General features: G+C 36.4%; 1 protein-coding gene across 1 annotated transcript in view; it reads right to left on the minus strand.

Annotated features, from left to right (window-relative positions):
• Positions 1-20,306, minus strand: part of DIAPH3 (diaphanous related formin 3) — a 449,127-nt gene that overhangs the window by 159,363 nt on the left and 269,458 nt on the right. Inside the window, 1 exon segment of the mRNA XM_043995139.1 lies at positions 1,977-2,112. Coding sequence (XP_043851074.1) covers positions 1,977-2,112 — 136 coding nt within the window.

A 20,306-nucleotide genomic window follows, 5' to 3' on the forward strand; every position in this document is an offset into this window, starting at 1 on the left:
ATTATTCCCTGAAGCATACTCTGATACAATGATACTGGCTTCCTAGATGTTCCACACACAAGCCACTTTAGCTCTTGGCTCCAGGCATTTTTTTCTGGCTGTCCTCCCTATCTGGAATGTTCTCCCTTCTCTACTTTGCCTACTGGCTTCCTTTATCTCCCAAATGAAAGCCCATCTTTTATAGGAAGTTTATCTCAACCCTTCTTAATTCCAGTGCTTTCCCTCAATGAAGTACTTCCTATTTATCTGGCAAATAGCTTGTTTGTTTGCATGTTGTCTCCTCCATTAGACTGTGGGCTTCTTGAAGGCAGGGAATTTTTGTTTACTTGTTTTGACTCTTTTTGTATCTCTAGTACTTTAGCACAGTGCCTGGCTCAAATTATATATTTAATGTTTAGGGACTGATTGATTCAAACCCATGTTTTTGGACTTCAAATCTATTCTATCCTGCCAGATGGAATTTAATAAAATAAATATACCTAGTCTTTTGTGCAAATCATCATAAATTCCACATATTTTGATCTGAAGAGATTGCTACTTAAGTTTACTTTGAATGTCAAGTATGATTAAACTAGCTAATGAAATATGAGTCAAGTTTTAAGTTTAGTGTTCATCTGAAATCAAATGAGTCAAACTTCAAAGGCAGGATCCAAGAAAATTATGTAAATTCTGTAGTGATAATTTATTTTAAAATTTATTTCCAAACTGTAAGCTTTAGAAGTCAAAGCTAAATTTCTCTGATCTCCAGATACAGTGAAATAAGACTGACACTTGTATTTAGGCTAAAGGTAATTCCTATGACTATCCCCTGAGGGGCAGAGAGGCACTTATAAACAAACATTTGGGTTTGCATGATTTTCCTTCCTTGGGAGAAACAGTATGTTTATGTTTATGTATGTATGTATGTATATATGTATGTATGTATGTATGTGTATATATATATATATACTTAGCTACTGTGTTTGCTTTACTCATCTTAAAATATGTCTTCTGAATTGAAAGAAAGGGGTAATTCCTACAAAGTAGGTGTCTTAATTTATCTCTGAAGAGACCTGGATGAATTTGCACTTCTGATTTATAAAGTATACCATTTCAACAGTGATGCTGATAGAGTTGCATTAGGACCCTTTCCAGTCCTCAGGAATAAGAGATGGAAGTCAGAATTGGATTTACTTTTGAAATTTTGAGAAGAAAGGAAATGAGAAGTGGGACCTATTACCATAATTTCTTTAATTCACTTAAATTTAATGAAATCTGAACTTTGGGAAATAAATTTTTCTATAGTAGTACATATCTAATTTCTTTTTAGTTAATTAAGTAATTAATCATGGGTTATTAAGAGTTTTATAGAAGCTTCTATTTCATTGTGAAATGGAAAGTGAATATACAATACAGTATGGAATACTAACATATACCAAACTTAGTGACTTGTTAACATGAATAACAATCATCATTGCTTATCTAGAACTTCAAGTTTTTCAAAGCACTTTTTTTTTTTGCAGGCAATGGGGGTTAAGTGACTTGCCCAGGGTCACACAGCTAGTAAGTGTCAAGTGTCTGAGGCCGGATTTGAACTCAGGTACTCCTGAATCCAGGGCCGGTGCTTTAACCACTGTACCATCTAGCTGCCCCCTCAAAGCACTTTTTAAACAATTATCATACTTCCCTCAACACCCATAAAAGCAAGGTGCTATTATTTTGCTACTGTTTTATAAATGAGGAAATTGAGAAACCGAGGTTCAGAAAGGTTAAGGAACTTGCATATAATACAGCTAGTTTCAGAAACAATTTGTCTAACTTCAAGTATGGCATTCTACCAAGCTGTCTACCCCAAAAAAAAAAAAAAGTAAGAATAGAAATGCTGTAGAGTTTAAGCATAAATATTCATTATCTTATTTTTTCATCTATTACATTAAAATATGGCAGACAATCAGTTTAATTTTTATGTGTAAAAAGAAACACTCAGTAGTACTCACCAGTTTTCATTTCTATCAAGCGTTTCTTTTTTTGTTGACGTTCTGCTTTTTCTCTTTCTGCTATTTCCTTGGCTATCCTGGCACGTTTTTCTTTTTCCTCAGCTTCTCTTCGTTTGGTGTTCTCCTTCATTGCTTGCTATGAAAAAGTGATATTATCAATTATGAATGCTGTCTGAAAAGGCTAAATATGACATTGATTCATTGATCTATGCAACTCGAATTTGTTAAGCACCTACTACGGAATGGATGCTGTGCTAAGCACTAGGGATACAAAGAAAAAAACAAAATTCAAAAAAATTAGAAAGATAATATTTTCAAAAATGGTTATTTTATGTTGCTCTCAAAACAATATCTACAGAATATGTGGTCTAATCTTAGGACTATTTGTTTCTATGTGCAGTTGGATAGTATTTAAATGCACTTGTTCCCCGATTGTGTAAATTAAAAATGGAAGAAAACTTTGTATATTTATATAAGTGATCAAAATCATGTAAACACACGGTTAATATTTTCTTATGTACCTAGTTACTGTTTGGAATATTGAATATTTCATGTCCTGTGTTAGGTGCTAATAATACAGCCCTTGCCTTCACGGAGCTTATATTTTTATTGGAGGAAAAATATCATGTATACACACGATACAAAATAATTTAAGTGATGGAGGTGGCATTCACTAACAACTAGGAGAAGTCAGGAAAGGTTTCTTAACAAATATGTGAGCCAGCTACGAAGGGAGTTAAGGATTATGAGAGCCAAAGTTTAGGTGAGAGAGCATTCCAGACAGGAGCCAGCCTGGGCCAAAGCACCCAGGCAGAAGAAGGTGGAAAGGGATGCATGGAAAACAGCTAGGAGGACATTCGGCTTACACTGTAGAATATACCAAGAGTAGTAGTGCACAATGAGACTGGGAAGTTAGTCTGGACCCTGATTAAACAAATAGTTATAAAGCCTAATGAGCTTCTATTTTCTAATAGAGACAATAAGGCTGCCACTTGTGCTTTTAGGGTAGAAAAGTAATGATCAGGTCTGTGTCTTAGGAATTACAATTCAACAACAGTGTGGAGAGAAAATGGATGAAGGAAGATCAGCTAAAGGGCAACTTCAATAAGCCAGAAGAAATGTGATTAGGGCCTGAACTGGGCTATAAGCCTTCTGAGTGGAAAAAAATGGGATGAAGGCAAGAAATTCTGTGGGGCTGGAAGTAACAAGTATCCATAACATCTGTCAAATTAAGTACATGTAATTAGAGCTGAAATTTTGTGAGGACCATATTATTAGGAAGCATATTTTGTTTATAAGAGTTAACCTTTTCTTGTATTGAAATAAATTTGCCATCTGAGAGTATCTGCTATCTCTTTCCCTCCTATAGCAAGATAAGGTAGAGAGAATACATGTTTGCATAGGAAGACCAAATGTTCCTTTAGTTAATCTTTTGGCATGCAAATAGTAAATAATGTTTAGACCATCATTCAAGTAATTAGCATTTATTAAGCCCCTACTATGTACCAGTGACTGGGTTAGGTACTAGATACAGAAAGACAAAAAATGAAATTACTAAGGTGCTTATATTCTACAAGTGCTGACAAAATATCTATTTATACATCTATATAAAATAAATCCAAGGTAGTTAAAGAGGAAGGACATGAGTGGTTAGGAAGATCAGGAAAAGCTTCATGAAGAAAATGAAGCTTGAACTAATGCTTGAAGGAAGTAAGAGATTCTATGCAGTGCAGGTGAGAAGAGAGTATGTATTCAGGCAAAGAAGATGGCAAATTCAAAAGCATGGCGATGAAATAACATTTGTGAGGAAGAGAATAGAATCTGAATATATGGAAAGGTAGGGCTATGCCCTGAAGCTAGAGAGAAGATGGATCTAAGTTGTGTAGGGCTTTAAAAGACAAACAAAAGAATTAGGGAGCTGCTGGGATTTATGGAGTAGAAAAGGAAACATGCTCATAACTTATTTAAGGAAAATTACTTTGCCAAGTAAGTGAAGCATGGATTAAAAAGTATAGAGACTTGAAGCAGGGAGACCAATTAGAAGGTGACTGACAACGTTAGAGTAGAAGGGTTAATGAGGGTGTGATTAAGGTGATGAGTATATGAAGAGAGGTAACAAATTGATTGTGAGAGTTCATGTAAGTAGAAATAGCAAATTGATCAGATAGACAGGCTGACACAGAGAAAAGGAAGTGCGGACAACAGAATTTACAAACCTGAGAGTTTGCCCCTTGAGAGAAATTAGTTCAGTTTGAGAGTTTGAGGGTAAAAACGATAATAGTTATATTTTGGACATGTTGAATTGGAGATATCGCCAGGACGCCCATTTTGTAATGACCAATAGGCAGCTGGTGTGATGTGGCTCAGAGTTTCAGGGAGAGTAGGGACTGAATATAGATCTGTGAGTCATGTGTATAGAGATGCTAATTAAACCCATAGAAGCTAATGAGTTTGCCAAGAGTGTGAAGTTAAGAGAAAAGAAAAAAGCCCAGTGTGGAGTATCTTGGGGTACATACACAAGGCAATGATATAATGATAATATTTCATTGATTCTGTCCATTAGAATAAGATTTGACATCATTTAGAGGAAAGACTCATAGCACTGGGATTTGATGAGGGGCTTAAAGGAAAACAGAATTTAGATAAGCTAAGAGACCTCAGATTTCCAGCTAAATGAAACAACATGAGTTAAGATACAGAAACAAGTGCGTATGTGGCAGATTCAAGGTCTACTGAAATAAGAGCTTATTATAATGGATTGTATAGTTTATTAACATATTTTCAAGGAAAAAACTTGAAATCTATTAGAAATAACTATAAATGTTTAATATTCTCTTTAATAAGTAGAGGTTCACTGTAACATAAACTTTTCCAAATATCAGTTACCTCTTTCATATTTTACGTTGGACAATAAAAAGGCAAACTTTTTTCTATAAAAATAATGTTTACATTTAGGAATATGGTCTAAAGTCATTAAATCAATTTTGCTTTATGAAAAATTGAGTATTGATTTTCAGTTTTTAAAAGTAACACCTAGCTTAATAATTGTTTTCTTGATGTTACCTCAAGAAGAATAACAAGGAAAATACAGTATGTAGCATAGCAAGAGATATAGGAATTAATACAATAATCAAGAACTAATTAGTATTTTCTTTATTTCCATATAATTTTATAATAAAAATATTGGACTTCTAACTGTATGAGATGATTATGGATTTGAGTCAGATTAAACTCTGAGGATAGGGTCTGGAAGGTACCCAGTCCCGCCCCAGTATAGTTAGTTTAAAAGTTTATTGCTCTGTCAAATTCTCACTGTCTCCTTTAAGTTTTATTGCTAATTAATAGTATTTTTACTTCTGCTTCAGTCTCCCCACTTGTCAGCTACATCTTAGTTTTATCTGGAATCCATCATGTGTCAGAACCCCAGTCCCTGTTGAGTGGGTCGGAGAGTCTGCCCACCAATTCAATACTCGGGACTCAAGAAGAAAGGATGGGGCTCAGCACAGGATGTAGCAATTAAGTTGAGACCAGATGTTAAGTGACATGTCTCTCTTCCTCAGAGCAGAATCCCCTTGACCCTAGGGTCCCAACAATAGATTATTCTTTTATTCTTTATTCTATTTCTTTGATTTCCCAACATAGCTGAAGATAAATTTTAACCCTGTCATCCTTCTAAAATTAACATCACTACAAAACAATGCTGAAACACCTGAGGTGACTCTTCCTGTTATTCAAGTTGAATATCTTAGAGATAGGGGCCTGGAGAGGGGAGTCAGTGGGAACTGTGAGATCTGAAACATCTGACTGTCACTCCCCTGTTTCCTCTTCCTTTGGTTTGACCTTGTTGCCCCTCCCCTTTTCCCCCTTGTTCCTGGAACACATATGCATGTCTCCATACATTGATCACGAGCTAACACACACCCTGGGTGAGGACAGGATTGGATGTTAGATTGTGAGCTCGCCCTAGTGTGCGTGGGGACTTCCCCTCTGACATTCTATAAAAGGTCAAGGCAGTATTAGCTAGCCGCGACTCAGTTATTGAGTTTGCCCATTCCCATGGGATTGTAATAAATCTGTCTCTGCTTGACTTGGTGGTCTCCTCGAGTTATCTTGAGTAAACTGAGGCAGTTTGCCCCAAACATAACTAAATGGATAGAAAGCTGCATTTAAAAAACCACTAACATTATACTACACAGAATTTGCACATAGCTAACCTTTCTCCCTCTTCCCCTTAATGTTAAATATGAACTAAGAACAAATTTAAGTATGCTAAGTACTGATTATTTAAACATCACATTCTTGATTTGCTTTTCTACTTAGTCCACTTGTATTTTCACTGATACCCTTTAGTATTATGTTGCCAACACAAATTATTTGGCTGTTTATTTTAGATCATCTCTCATGTGAGCAGATATACAGTCTTTGAAAGGTTTTCAGAACTGATTTTACTGCACAGCAATACAGCACATTTCAAAATTCTAGTTGGGGCAGTTAGGTGGCACAGTGGATAAGGCACCAGCCCTGGATTCAGGAGGATTTGAGTTCAAATCCGGCCTCAGACACTTGACACTTACTAGCTGTGTGATCCTGGGCAAGTCACTTAACCCTCATTGCCCCACAAAAACAAACAAAAACCAAAAAAACCTAAACAAAAAATTGTAGGTACCTTTCCATATTTTGACTTATGGAACACAGACAATAGTACATGGTCCCTCCCTTTTCTTACAAGGAATCAGCAACTGAAAATTTTCTACCATATCATTAAAGGCCATAAATTGACAAGTAATTGATTTTTGATTATCTTAAAGCATATATGTAAAGAGTTGGACAAAACTGTCTACCTAATTTGTCTCAACTCAGAAAGAGGTTGAGATTCAATTTTGAAACAACCAGCAATACCAGAGTCTAGATCATCTTTATAGAGTAGTTGAACTTGTCTATGTTAAATTTTTTGTATAATTGTTCAATACAGAGAAGAAGTCCTTGTTGATCCTTCTCTACTAATGTGATAATTCATAGATACTCAGTGTCCCTCACCCTATCCAAACTACATTCCCCTAAAGAATCTCCTCCAAACATACATAACAAGGGTTCATCCGCTTTTTCCTGGAGATCTCCAGTACAGGAGAAGCTAACTATTTCCAATGTACCCCATTTAACTTTTGATAGGTCCAATTATTAGGATGACCTTCCCTATACTAAGTTGCCTAATTTGGCCTCTTTGTAACTTCCCATTCACTGTCTGCTAAATCTCAACTCTAGCACCAAACCATAAAAGATTCATTTCTCTTCTACATGACACCTTTCAAGTACTGCTATCATGCTCCCTACCTTAAGTTTTTTCAAGTCTGGGTAAAACAACCCTAGTTCCTTCAAATGATATTCACATAGCATAGATTCAAGATCCTTTACTATTCTGGCTTTCCTCCTTGGGACACAACTCAAGGGTATTAACCACTTTCCTAAGACAGGTTGCCGAGTACTGAACATGGCTCCAGAGGTAATCCACAGTAAAGCAACAATATCAACCTTTATGACTGGAAATTATGACTCTATTAGAGCTTATTAACTTTTTTGGCTATCATATAATATTGTTTCCTCATACTTGGTTTGTAGTCCATGAAAGCCCACAGAAGTTTTTCAGAAAAATGTCATGAAATTATGTCTTCCCCATTATTTTACTTTGGAAATTGATTTTTTTGACCCAGATATAAAACTTTCCATTTCTTCCCACTGAATTACACCTAAGTAGATAGAGCATAATATTCTATTGAGTCACTATGCAATTATTAAACACCTATTATGTTCCAGACACAGTCACAAGTGCTGAGGATATAAAGAAATGCCCCCCCCCAAAGAAAAGGTTTCTGACAAAAAGGAGTTTCCATTCTAATAAGAAAGACAACATGCAAATAAACTAGGGACATAACAATATATGTACAGTATAGACTGAAGGTATTCCTCAGAGGTAAGACACCGGGGTAGGAATAGGGAGAGGGCAAAGGAAGGAGGGAAAGAAATGGACCAGTCTCTTGCAGAAGGTGGGTTTTGAACTGAGTTTGAGAAAGAAAAAAAGACAAGAAACAAGGGTGAAAAGGGAGAGTATCAGGTATAGGGAATTAGAAAATCAGTGAGTCTGGGAATGGAGTATCCTGTCTGAGGAACAGCAAGGCTGATAAAAGAATTTATTAAGAGCTGATTATGTGCTGGCTTTCACACAAATTATTTTCAATTTTCCTCCCTTTCATACAGCTTATATTTTATCCTGGTCAGGAATATTTTTGGATGAATGATTATGTCATAGCATGTGTTAACTATGCCTCTTAGCTTTGTGTCTTCTAACAATCTCCTGCTCAAAAAAAGCAGTGGACTCCCTAGATCCTTTAGGAGAAAATATAAACTACTCTGGCATTGAAAACTGGTTTCTATTCTGCTGCAGGCTACCTTTCTAGAGGTTGCACTTTATTTCACTCACACATACCGTGATGTGGCTAAATTTGCGCCTTTTTTGGTGGCTGTTTTTCGTACACGATGTTCCATTATTTATCTCCAAGTATGGAATTCAACCTCCTCACCTCTATGTATAGAAATCCTAGCTTCCAGGCATTTGGGGGGGCCCAGTGGATAGAGCACCAGCCCTGGAGTCAGGAGGAACTGAGTTCAAATACGGCCTCACACTTGACACTTACTAGCTGTGTGACCCTACGGCTAGTCACTAACCCCAACTGCTCCACACACTGAAAGAAAGAAACAGAGAGAGAGAGAGAGAGAAGAAAGAAATAATTAGCTTCTCAGAGCTCAGCTCAAGGGTAAGCTTCTAAGAGAGACCTATTCTGATTTATCTGTTTCTGCTAGGTTGCCCTAGCTCCCAATTTCAAATGATATTATATTTCCTTTGTATTTCTAAATTTCCTTACGATTATGTGCTGCTTTTCAAATAGAATGTAAGATCTTCAGGGAAGTAGGTATTACATTTTGGTCTCTGAATCCCCAGTACTTTAGCATAGTGCTTGGCAGACCATTCTCCTTTTTTTTTTTGGGGGGGGGGGGTGAGGCAATTGGGGTTAAGTGACTTGCTCAGGGTCACACAGCTAGTAAGTATTAAGTGTCTGAGGCCGATTTGAACTAGGTCCTCCTGAATCCAGGGCCGATTGCTCTATCTGCTGTGCCACCTAGCTGCCCCCAGACCATTCTTAATGAAGGCTTGTTGGTTTACCCTTTTTCAAAAGTTTTAATAGATCAAGGGGAGAAGATAACCTAGGGACACTCCAATGGAGACAGTTCTTCCAAGGAAAAATCCTAACATGAATGACTGTACTTTATGTCCAGGCCCTTGCAACAACTTCAAAACCAATCTAATCATACTGTATAGTAGCAGCCTGGTGGGCCTAGGTCCAGTTAGGGATGCTCTGGCCCTGAGGGGGGACACACTATGACCTTGGAGAAATGCTGCTGATCAGCTTGTTGGGTCGAGTTAGAGATTATACTTTTAGTGGTTGGTCAAACAGATAATAAAGCAGGCCACCCAGAAAGCTGGGCTCCTTGAATTTACAACATGAGATTAGTTGGGAGCCAGTCGTGCCTTGCTATGTGATTAGAACCAGCTAGTGACAACAATCTCAAGTTAGAAATGTGGAATTTATCCAAATAGCTAACACCATCATTTTCAAACTGCTGTCACTTCTCAGTCTTAGGTCTCTACCCCCACCCCCTTCTCACCTCTATAAGATTGTCATCTTCTCCTTGTTTGGGGAGTTACAGTTAGGCTTCTTCTCCCAGCCATACTCTATGGCTGCCTGATTAAGCAATTTGCCATAAACCTGTACCTTCCCGGGAGTTGAAGTCTAGGCTTCTTCTCCCAGCCATCACCTCTATCTGCAAATAATAAAACCTTTTACTAAATTTTGATTGATTGTTGTGGGCAAGTAATTCTTTGAAAGAGGAATGTTTTTCAAGAACCCATCTGGCGGTAACAGCACCATCATCTAATACAAATCCTACTGGCCTTTTCCATAAGAAAAGCATGAGCGACTTTATTAGAAACCTGACAAAAATAGGTAAATATCTAAAGCATTCTTCTGATCCATTTATTGATCCTATAAAAAACAGGAACAAGGTGGTAATGTCATGGCTCAGTATTGGTGAAGCTATTGGCTCTTTATGGACTCTGCTTTCTTTTCTTCAACAGACATTGATTAAGCATTTTTACAGTATTGTTCTAGAATTTTGCCAGAGATCGAAGTAAAGGTCACTTTGGTCTATATCTACAATTTCCATTTGCTTTCCCTTCTCTAGTTTTGCAATATACCTCCTGTTTTTCATGAATTATCACTACCTGTAGCTCAGCAATCACAAGTTCTAGTTCTTTTCAGTATCCCAAGATATAGCTTATCTGGGTGAGACAACTTCAACTTAATAATAATACCTAGATACTCTAACTGTATAATATTCTGTATTTCAATTCCCTCATTAGACATTAAAACAAAATCCATTTTGGATCAAAAGTCATTCTTTAGGAATAATTATAAAAGTAGAAGTCAAGAATTAACGCAGCTCCATCTCTCTTAGACATTTATCATGATCTCATCCATCCCACAAAAAGCAGCCTTTTTTCCTTTATTTTAGCTTATTCTTTCCCCTAATATTGAAGAAAGAAATCTTCTGTCCATTACTATATATTTGGGGCAGCTAGATGGCACAGTAGAGTGCCGGGCCTATGTGACCCTGGGCAACTCACCTTAACCTTATTTGCCTCATCTGGAAAATGAGATGAAGAGAAAACGGCAAACCACTCCAGTATCTTTGCCAAGAAAACCCCAAACATGGTCACAAAGAGACAAACACTATGAAAAACCTACTGACTGACCAACCTTATTCTGGCCCCCAAATACATTGCAGTATTCAAGAGGTCTGTTCAAATCATGGACACTCCAATAAAATTTCACCAAGCCTTCATACATCGTCCTTTTTGTAAGATCCTGATCGTGGTTGGAATGTTTCTCCTGAAAGAAATTTTCTTTCTAACTAAAAGTCTTATTTTCTTTGATATCTTTAACCCCTCCTTTCAAATTTCTTATAAGAGACAATGATTATCAGAGGGGTATGGAAAAGTTAAATGGTTATTTCCTGAAAGACCTTTTGACTTCTTAGAAAATGGTAGAAATGATGGTATCCATAGTAGAATATCAACACCTCAAGAGCAGAGATTGGGTTTTTTCCCCTTGCCTTTGCATCCCAAGTCCCTAACAGTAATTTGCATATAGTAGGTATTTAATGAATAGGCAGAATTTAAATGGAAACTATAACAACAACAAAAGCAATCAAAACTAAATGCTAAAGAACTATAATGACCAAGCCTCACCCCAAAGTAAATCTATAAGGCAATTTCCCCTTTTCTTGGTACATATAGAAGAGAGTTTAAGTATGGAAAATTACATATAATGCTAGATATTTTTAATGTGTTGGTGAGTTTTGATGAATCGTTTTTTTTCCTCTTTTTTTAATAAGGCTCTTAAAGAGGCAGAGGGCAAAGGAATACCTTAGGAAATGCAGGTGATATAAAAACAAAATACATCAATTAAACTTTATTTTTTAAAGTATGAATGTTCATTAGAATGGCCTGGAAAATGGCACTCGATAGGAAACTAGTAAACTGCAGTGTCTCCTCTTATATCCAACTTATAATGATAGCTTTCTAGATAATCTTCCTCCTACCATATTTAAATAGAATAGGGATAGAGACTGTGATTAAACCTAGGATTTCACTGATAAAGAGAAGTAAGGAAACTTCTTTTTATCAATGCAGGTCAACATGTTCATTGCAACTTACAGCCTTACAGAGCTGCCTAAAGCACTGAGAGAATTGGATATTCAAGATGTCAAAAGATTTTTTAAAAAATCCTACACATATGGTTTGAAATATAAGAAAAAATATGGCTTTTGTAGACAACAATTATATGCCATTTGCATCAAAGGATAGTTTCCCTTTAAAGACAGATGCTAAGAGATTAGTGAAATGCGTTGAATTTTCATTCAAAACATTGTGATAAATTTAAAGTTTTTTCATTTTAAATGGATAAGAGGGCTATGTTTCTATTTGATAAAAATCACAAATGAGCTTACTTTTTATCTCATGATAATTGCTACATAGATATAACTAGGATGTGTTAAAAAGACATTCACAAAACCAGTTAAATTGCATTTTGACAAAATGAAATGCTTTTTCTATGGTTCCTAACTCATATAGAAATAATCATATCAAGAAGACACCAGGCATTTTATAATATGGTATGCAGAAGCACAAACAACATTTCTGCAACAATTCATCATCTTAACATAGCACAAATTCATATTTCTTGTGCCCCTAACACTGGAGTTTCTCAAAGATGATAGAAACTATCTGCTGATACATAAAGATATAATGTCCCTGAGGATGTGCAGGTAGTGATAATTAAATCTGTTTCAGTTGCAAGTTGTTTTTAGTTGCAATCTAGCCTGAGATGAAACAAACAAATAAAATAGAATTACTTTATTAGTCCTGCAGGGAATAAACCAACCTGACCCTTAGTAACTAAAGGCATGGGTTTGTATGCATCTCCTGCTTTGGGTTATTAAACGTAAACTCAAATCAATGGATTATTTATTGTTCAACTTACACAAATGAATTCTTTTTAAAAACCAGTAGCTATTCTAAGATTGATGATTTAATTCAAAACAATCATTAAACATATAACCTTCCTATATTCTCCAAAATAAAAAAAAACTTGAAGTTTCTTTTTATTCTCTGAATCAAATATTTAGTTGAATTATCATCATCATCATGATAATCACAATTATAATAGCTACTAATAATGATAGCTAGCACTTACATGGTGGCTATGAGGTTTACAAGCACTTCACACAACATCTCATTTTATCCTCAAAACAACCCTGTAGGGGGCAGCTAGGTGGCGCAGTGGATAGAGCACCGGCCCCCGACTCAGGAGTACCTGAGTTCGGATCTGGCCTCAGACACTTAACACTTACTAGCTGTGTGACCCTGGGCAAGTCACTTAACCCCAATTGCCTCACTAAAAACAAACAAACAAAAAACAAACCCTGTGCAGGAAGTGCTACTGCTATCCCCATTTTGCAGGGTAAGACAATTGAGATCAAAGTTAAATGACCCTAGAGTCACAGGATGTCAAAAGCTGGATTTAAAATTGGGTTTTCTAAATCCAAGTTCTACATTCTATCCATTGTGCTATCTAGATGTCTTAAATTGCCTACATTTTAACTATGGACAAGATAGTAGCCATAAATATTAGGACTTTGGAGAAGTATGCGATTAAGAGTAGTTTTGATAATAACCACCGAATGATTTTCTCTGGAAGAAGCAATCAACTAGGGTCCCAAAATGTTATACATAAATCGTTCAATATTTTATACTTTACCTTAACTCTGTCGTTTAGTCATTTTCAGTTGTGTTCCAATTTTTCATGAACCCTCTCCCGCCCCCCTTCTTTTTGGTGGTGGGGAAGCTCTTTGGATAAGTTACTGAAGAGGTTTGCCCTTAAATTCTCCAGTTCATTCACAAATGAGGAACTGAGGCAAACAGGATTTAGTGACTTACTCAAGGTCACACAGTGAATAAGTGTCTCAGGCCAGACTTGAATTCAGGTCTCCCTGACTCCAGAACCTTGTGCTCTTATCTCCTGTGTCACCTACATGTACACATTAACTCTTTTAAAATGTTATTGCCAGAATATACACACACTAGGGTGGGCCCAAAAATCACACAGGGTTCCAATATTTAATAACTCCTTTAGTATTTGTTTTTAAATTCAATACTATAGCATTCATAATATACAACATATATAGGAAATGAATTTATGTGTGAAAAATCAAATCTCATAAATGGCAAAAAATAAAATTTTCTAAAAGTTATTAAAACATCATTACTTCTGGCCCACTCTATGTGCATATGTGTATACATACATACACACATATATCCACACACACATATGAATATGTATATATATGTATGTGAAAATTATAGATATAATAAACATACACTTGAAAACCACAAAAAGTAACAAAAAACGGTTAAATATATTTTAGCCTCTGGGTCTAAGTTCCTAAGTTTGTGTTACCTTTTCAGTCACATTGATTAGTTTGCCCCTATATTCCACAATAGTATTATTGGATTTCTCTCCTTTCACTATAATCTACCTGTACAATGTTCCCATCATATATTAGAATAATCTAGGCTTACCTTCTACTATATTATTCTACTTGTATCAACTGAATTCTAAAGCATACCAAAAAAATTAGCACTCATTTAATTGTATGGAATCTGTCAGTCAAAGACCATTTATTATCCTGATGAACACAGTACAGCAACAGTAAATCTTATTATAAAGAAAAAATTAAATCAACTAGTGTAAGTGTATTTTTATTGCTGAAAGCCCTGAAGAGAAAAGATTAAGAGGGCTCATCAGAATAAAATTAATTTTCAAAGCTGCAAACCAAAATTATTCAGTAATGTGGATTTGGGCATCTACTGTCACCTGGGCTGTATCTTCAGCTGCTTCAGATATTTAAAAATCAGAGAAAATATGTAGAGTAGTCTGATCAGTTTTAATTCTGAATTTGTCAAAAGTAATCATGAGATGAATTCTGATATGGATTTTTAAAATAATCTACTGGCTTTTGGATCTTATGCATGTGACTTTCAACAGTTTACAGCGACTTTCTCTTCTCTCTCTCTTTTTCTCTCTCTCTTTTGGTGAGGCAAGTGGGGTTAAGTGACTTGCCCAGGGTCACACAGCTAGCATGTGTTAAGTGTCTGAGGCCGGATTTGAACTCAGGTCCTCCTGAATCCAGGGCTGGTGTTCTATCCACTGCACCACCTAGCTGCCCCCTTGAGCGACTTTCAAAAGTATAGAGTCCAATGCATTGTTGGATTCTGATGCTGGATCTCTTTTCCATGTCCTGTAAATTCTCCAAAAAGGCTAAATCAACAGTGCTCAATGCTTGCCTCTAGATCTTTTGATACAGTGTGGATATGATTGCATGCAAGCTACTGATAAGAAATCTCTTGTTATTCCTAAATGACAGGCTTCTCTATAATTTTTCAGTAGTGAAGTTTTATAGCCTATATATGTGTACCATCTCTCTTCCCATTTTCCCCCCTGGGTGACTACTTTAAACGTCTGGAAATTGTGGTATTCCACAAGTCAAAGTTATACAATATAGTTAGGAGAATGGTGTTAAATATGAGAATTTGTTTCAGGAAAAGGCTTGGAAATCGTTAAAAAAAAACACTGCTATTATCTAAAGGTTATCAAGTCTACTTTCTTCTTACTGTTCTTTCTGGGCCCAAATCATATTCACAATATCTGTCCAGTTCTACATGCAAGTGCATATAATAATCTGGGCATTAGACATTCTTTGTCTATTTGGGTTTTTTTTTTCTTTCTGTGTAAAGAGATAGGATAAATTCTTCTAAGTGATTTTGATTCTCAATTATGAGGCTCCACAATGTCTAGGCATTGATACAACTGGCAAAACGCTATCTTTCAACAGGAGCTTCTAGAAAATGTTACTACCTAAAGGGAATCCTTCTTCCATTTGGATGTTGCACTAGACAGCCTCTGGAGCAGCATTAAATATGTATCTCTTTGTTTTATTATATCGCTCAATATTATTAGTTCAATAAAGTAATCTTTGTGGGTACTACCTTTTATTATTGTGACATATGCATGGAAGATACCTTGCTAGAAGAAAACTATTAATTTGTACTAGTGACAGATTTCTTTTTATGATTAGCAAACAAAAAGATCAAAACTAGAATCTTGTATTTTCCACACCTCTTAATGGTGAGACTGTAAAGATGTGTTCTCCTAAAGAATATCATTTCTGAAAGACTGTTTGGTTGCCTTATCAAACCACTATGAAGAATAGTCTTACTACTCAGGGAAGAGCAAAGATGGCAGATGAGAAACAGGAATCCAGCCAAACTTTCCCAATGGTATCATCCAAACAACTTTAAAATAACACCTCAAATTGAATTTGATGACAGAGCCAACAAAATGTTAGAGTGAAACATTTTCCCAGCCTAAGACAACTTAGGAAATTGGTAGGTAAGGTCTGTGACACAGGTGGGGACTAACTCAAGTTGGGTACACACAGAGGAAGCACCAGCTGTGGGCCTTAAAGGCAGCTGCCACCAACAGCCTCAGGAGCTCTCAGGCCAAAGACAGTAATGGAGTCAGACAACTGGTCATAAAGAGATTATAGGGGGACACTTTGTTGGCACTGGGTGCATCTAATCCTGTTTGCCAACTCTATTGCTCAGGTACAAAAGCTCACTGAAGAAACTTAATTCCTTAAAAATAAGGACTGGGCAAGTGAAAGCTAATGACTCCAATGAAACATCAACAAACAATAAATCAAAAGAATGAAAAAATAGAAGAAAATATGAAATATCTTATTGGAAAATAGATTGAGGAGAGATAATTTAAGAATTACTAGACTATGTCATACTGGTGTAGTAATGCAGAACATCTTCATCTTCCTTGAAAGTGTTTTGCTTTTTACTTCTCTCTCTCCCCAATCTGCCCTTTTCCTCCTTCCCCTCCTTCCCCCTCCCCTTTTCTCCTTCCCCTCCGGGGCAAAAATATATTACTATACCTACTTGAGTATGTATGTTAGTCCTTCTTTGAGCAATTCTGATGATACTAAGGTTCACTCACTCCCCAACTCCTTCCCCCTCTTCTACTCTTCTCCATAAGCTTTTTTCTTGTTTCCTTCATGTGAACTACCTCTCCCCAGACCATCTCTCCCTTTCTCCCTCCCCCAGTTTATTCCTCCTACACCTCAACCCTATTTTAATGATGTCATCATGGATTAGTTAGGTGGCACAGTGGACAAAGCACCAGCCCCGGACCCAGGAGGCCCCAAGCCCAAATCCAGCCCCAGACATAAGATACCCCACCCTGTCTGCCCTACAAAGAACAAAACAAAAATGCTTTACAGATATAATCCCTTCATATTCAGTTCAGCCCTGTCTTCTGTGAATTGCTTACTGAGATAGTTCTTATGATTTCAAAGTATTATCTTCCCATATAGGAATGTTAACAGTTTGATCTTTTAATATCCCTCATGAAGTCTTTTTCCTGTTTACCTTTTTATGCTTCTCCAGGGTCTTATATTTGAAAGTCAAATTTTCTATTCAGTTCAGGTCTTTTCATCACAAATGCTTGAAAGACCTCTTTCTCATTGAAATTCCATTTTTGCCTCTGAAAGATTATAAAACCTGAAAGTCCTAATTTTTAAAAAGGGGGGGGGTGGGGATGGGGCAGGGGCAGCTAGGTGGTGCAGTGGATAAAGCACCGGTCCTGGATTCAGGAGGACCTGAGTTCAAATCTGGCCTCAGACACTTGACACTTACTAGCTGTGTGACCCTGGGCAAGTCACTTAACCCTCATTGCCCCCCCCTAAAAAAAGCCTAGACATCATATTTCAAGAAATTATAAAGGAAAAATGACTGATATTATAAATCCAGAGGGTAAAATAGAAATTGAAAGAACTGGCTGATCATCTTCTAAAGAGATCCCAAAACAAAAACTCCCAGAAATATAATCGTTAAATTCCAGAGCTCCCAGGTCAAGGAGAAAATATTGCAAGCAGCTAGAAATAATCCAAATATTGCATAGCTTCAGTTAGAATCAAATAAGATTTAGTGGCTTCCTCATCAAAGGCGTGGAGGGTTTGGAATATGATATTTTAGAAGGCAAAGAGGTAGGATTACAACAAAGAATCACCTATTTAGCAAGACCTGAGTATAATCCTTCAGGGGGGAAAATGGACATTTAATAAAACAGAGGACTTTCAAACATTCCTGATGAAAAGACCAGAAATGAAAAGAAAACATAAGACTCCAGAAAATCATAAAAAGCTAAACATAAAAGAAAAATCTTAAGAAACTCAGTAGTTAAACTATTTGCATTCTATATGGGAAGATGATACTCATAATTTCTAAGAACGTTATCTTCTAAGGACAGTTAGAAGGAGTCTACATAGAAGGCATGGTTGTGAATTATGTTGGGGTGATGCCCCCCCAAATGAAGGAGTGAGAACAATTATCTCACATAAAAGAGGCATGTGGGAAGAGTCTTTTCAGCGGAGGGGAAATCCTTGAATCCCACTCTCAGAATTCTTTGAAAGAGAGAAGAACACACACACACACACACACACACACACACACACACACACACACACACACACACACACACATTCCTTCAGTTGGGTATAGGAATCTATCTTACCCTAGGAAAACAGGGGGGAAGGAGATTAGAGAAAGTAGATTGGGGAGGATGATTATAGGGAAGGCTGATTAAGGTAGGCAGTAGTCAGAAGCAAGTCAGATTTTTGCGAAGGGACAGGATAAAGATAGAAGGATAAACAGAAAAAAAAAGGTTAGAAAGGAAATACACAGTAATCATAATAGTGAATGTAATTGAGTGAGCTTGTCTTTAAAACAGAAGTATATAGCAAGAAGGATTAGGAAAACAAAATTTTACAATATGCCTGTTAACAAAAAGACACAGTTCAAACAGAAAGACATATACAGAGAATTAAATAAGGAAATGGATCAGAATTTATGTTTCAACTAAAGTAAAAACAGCAGGTTTAAAAATCATAATCTCAGATGAAGCAAAAAGCAAAAATAAAACCTAATTTAAAAGATAATCAGGGAATCTAATTTGACAAAAGATACTATAGACAATAAACTAATATCAAAAGTTTTTACAGCAAGTTTCTCTGATAAAGGCCTCATTTCCTCAAATGTAATAGGAAGCTGAGACAAATTTATAAAAATAAGAGCCATTCCCCCAGTTGATAAATTGCAAAGGATATGAACATATGGAAACATGTTTTAAATCACTATAGATAAGAGAAAGAGACAAATTAAAACAACTCTTAGGTATCACTTCACTCTTATCAGAAATGACAAATGTGATATGGAGAAATAGGTACATTAATGAACTGCTGTGGAGTTGTGAACTGGTCAACCATTCTGGAGAACAGTTTGGAAACTATGCCCAAAAGTCTGTAAAACTTTGCATGTTCTTGACCCAGCAGTACTACCTATTAGGTTTACACTCAAAGAGATCAAAGAAAAAGAAAAGGACCTATATGTACAAAAAATATAGCAGCTCTATATTGTGGTGGCAAAGAATTGGAAACAGGGGAATCCTGCCAACTGGGGAATGGGTTTGAACAAGTTGTGGCATATTATTATGATGGAATACTACTGTGCTGTAAGAATTGAGAGAAGGACTATTTTATAAAAAACATGGGAAGGACCTATATGAAACTGATACAAAGTAAAGTGAGTAGAACCAAGAGATCACTGTATATAGTAACAACAATATTGTAATGATGAGCAACAGTGAAATATTTAGCTACTCTGATGAATACAATGATCCAATAAAATTCCAAAGGACTCATAATGAAAAATGCTATCCATCTCCTGAGAGAACTAAAGAACTTTGAGAGCAAACTGAAGTCTATTTTTGTTGCTGTGTTCATGCATGTGTGTGTGTGTGTGGGGGGGGGTTAATATGGAAATGTTTTGTATGATTTCACATATTGTTTGACTTCTCAGTGGGTGAGGGAGAAGTGGGAGGGAAGGAGAGAATTCAGAACTCAAAATGGAAATTTTTAAAATGTTAAAAATAAAGATATAATTTGTTGTTTTTCAGTTGTGTCCAGTTGTGTTCTTCAAGACACTGTGGACAATACTGTCCATGATGTTTTCTTAGCAAAGATACTGGAATGGTTTACCATTTCCTTCTCCAGTGAGTTATGGCAAACAGAAGTTAAGTGACTTGCCCAGGGTCATGCAGCTAATAAGGGTCCTAGACTGCATTTGAACTCAAGTCTTCCTGACTCCAGGCCCAGTGCCCTGAACCATCTAGCTGCCTTCCAGGCAAAAAAAGGTTAAATGACTTGCCCAAGGTCACAGAGCTAGTAGTGTCTGGATCAAATAAAAAAATCCATTTTGTAATCTCATTATTCAACCAAAACTGTTTCAAGGTTACCAATAATCTATTCTTAATTACCAAATCCAAAGGACTTTTCTCAATCCTTCTTCTTGATCTTATTACAGTATTTGACATTGCAAATAACTCCTGAGTATCTCAATTGTCTCAATTGTTTTTTAACAATGCTTTGTTCATTCAGTCATATTCATTCTGTGAGACTTCTCCTTTCTCAGTCTTCTTTGCTCAACCATACTAACTGAACCATATATATTGATCCACTTTATTATGAGTATACCTG

The sequence above is a fragment of the Dromiciops gliroides genome, chromosome 3 (genome assembly GCF_019393635.1).
Source record: "Dromiciops gliroides isolate mDroGli1 chromosome 3, mDroGli1.pri, whole genome shotgun sequence".
NCBI classification, from domain to species: domain Eukaryota; kingdom Metazoa; phylum Chordata; class Mammalia; order Microbiotheria; family Microbiotheriidae; genus Dromiciops; species Dromiciops gliroides.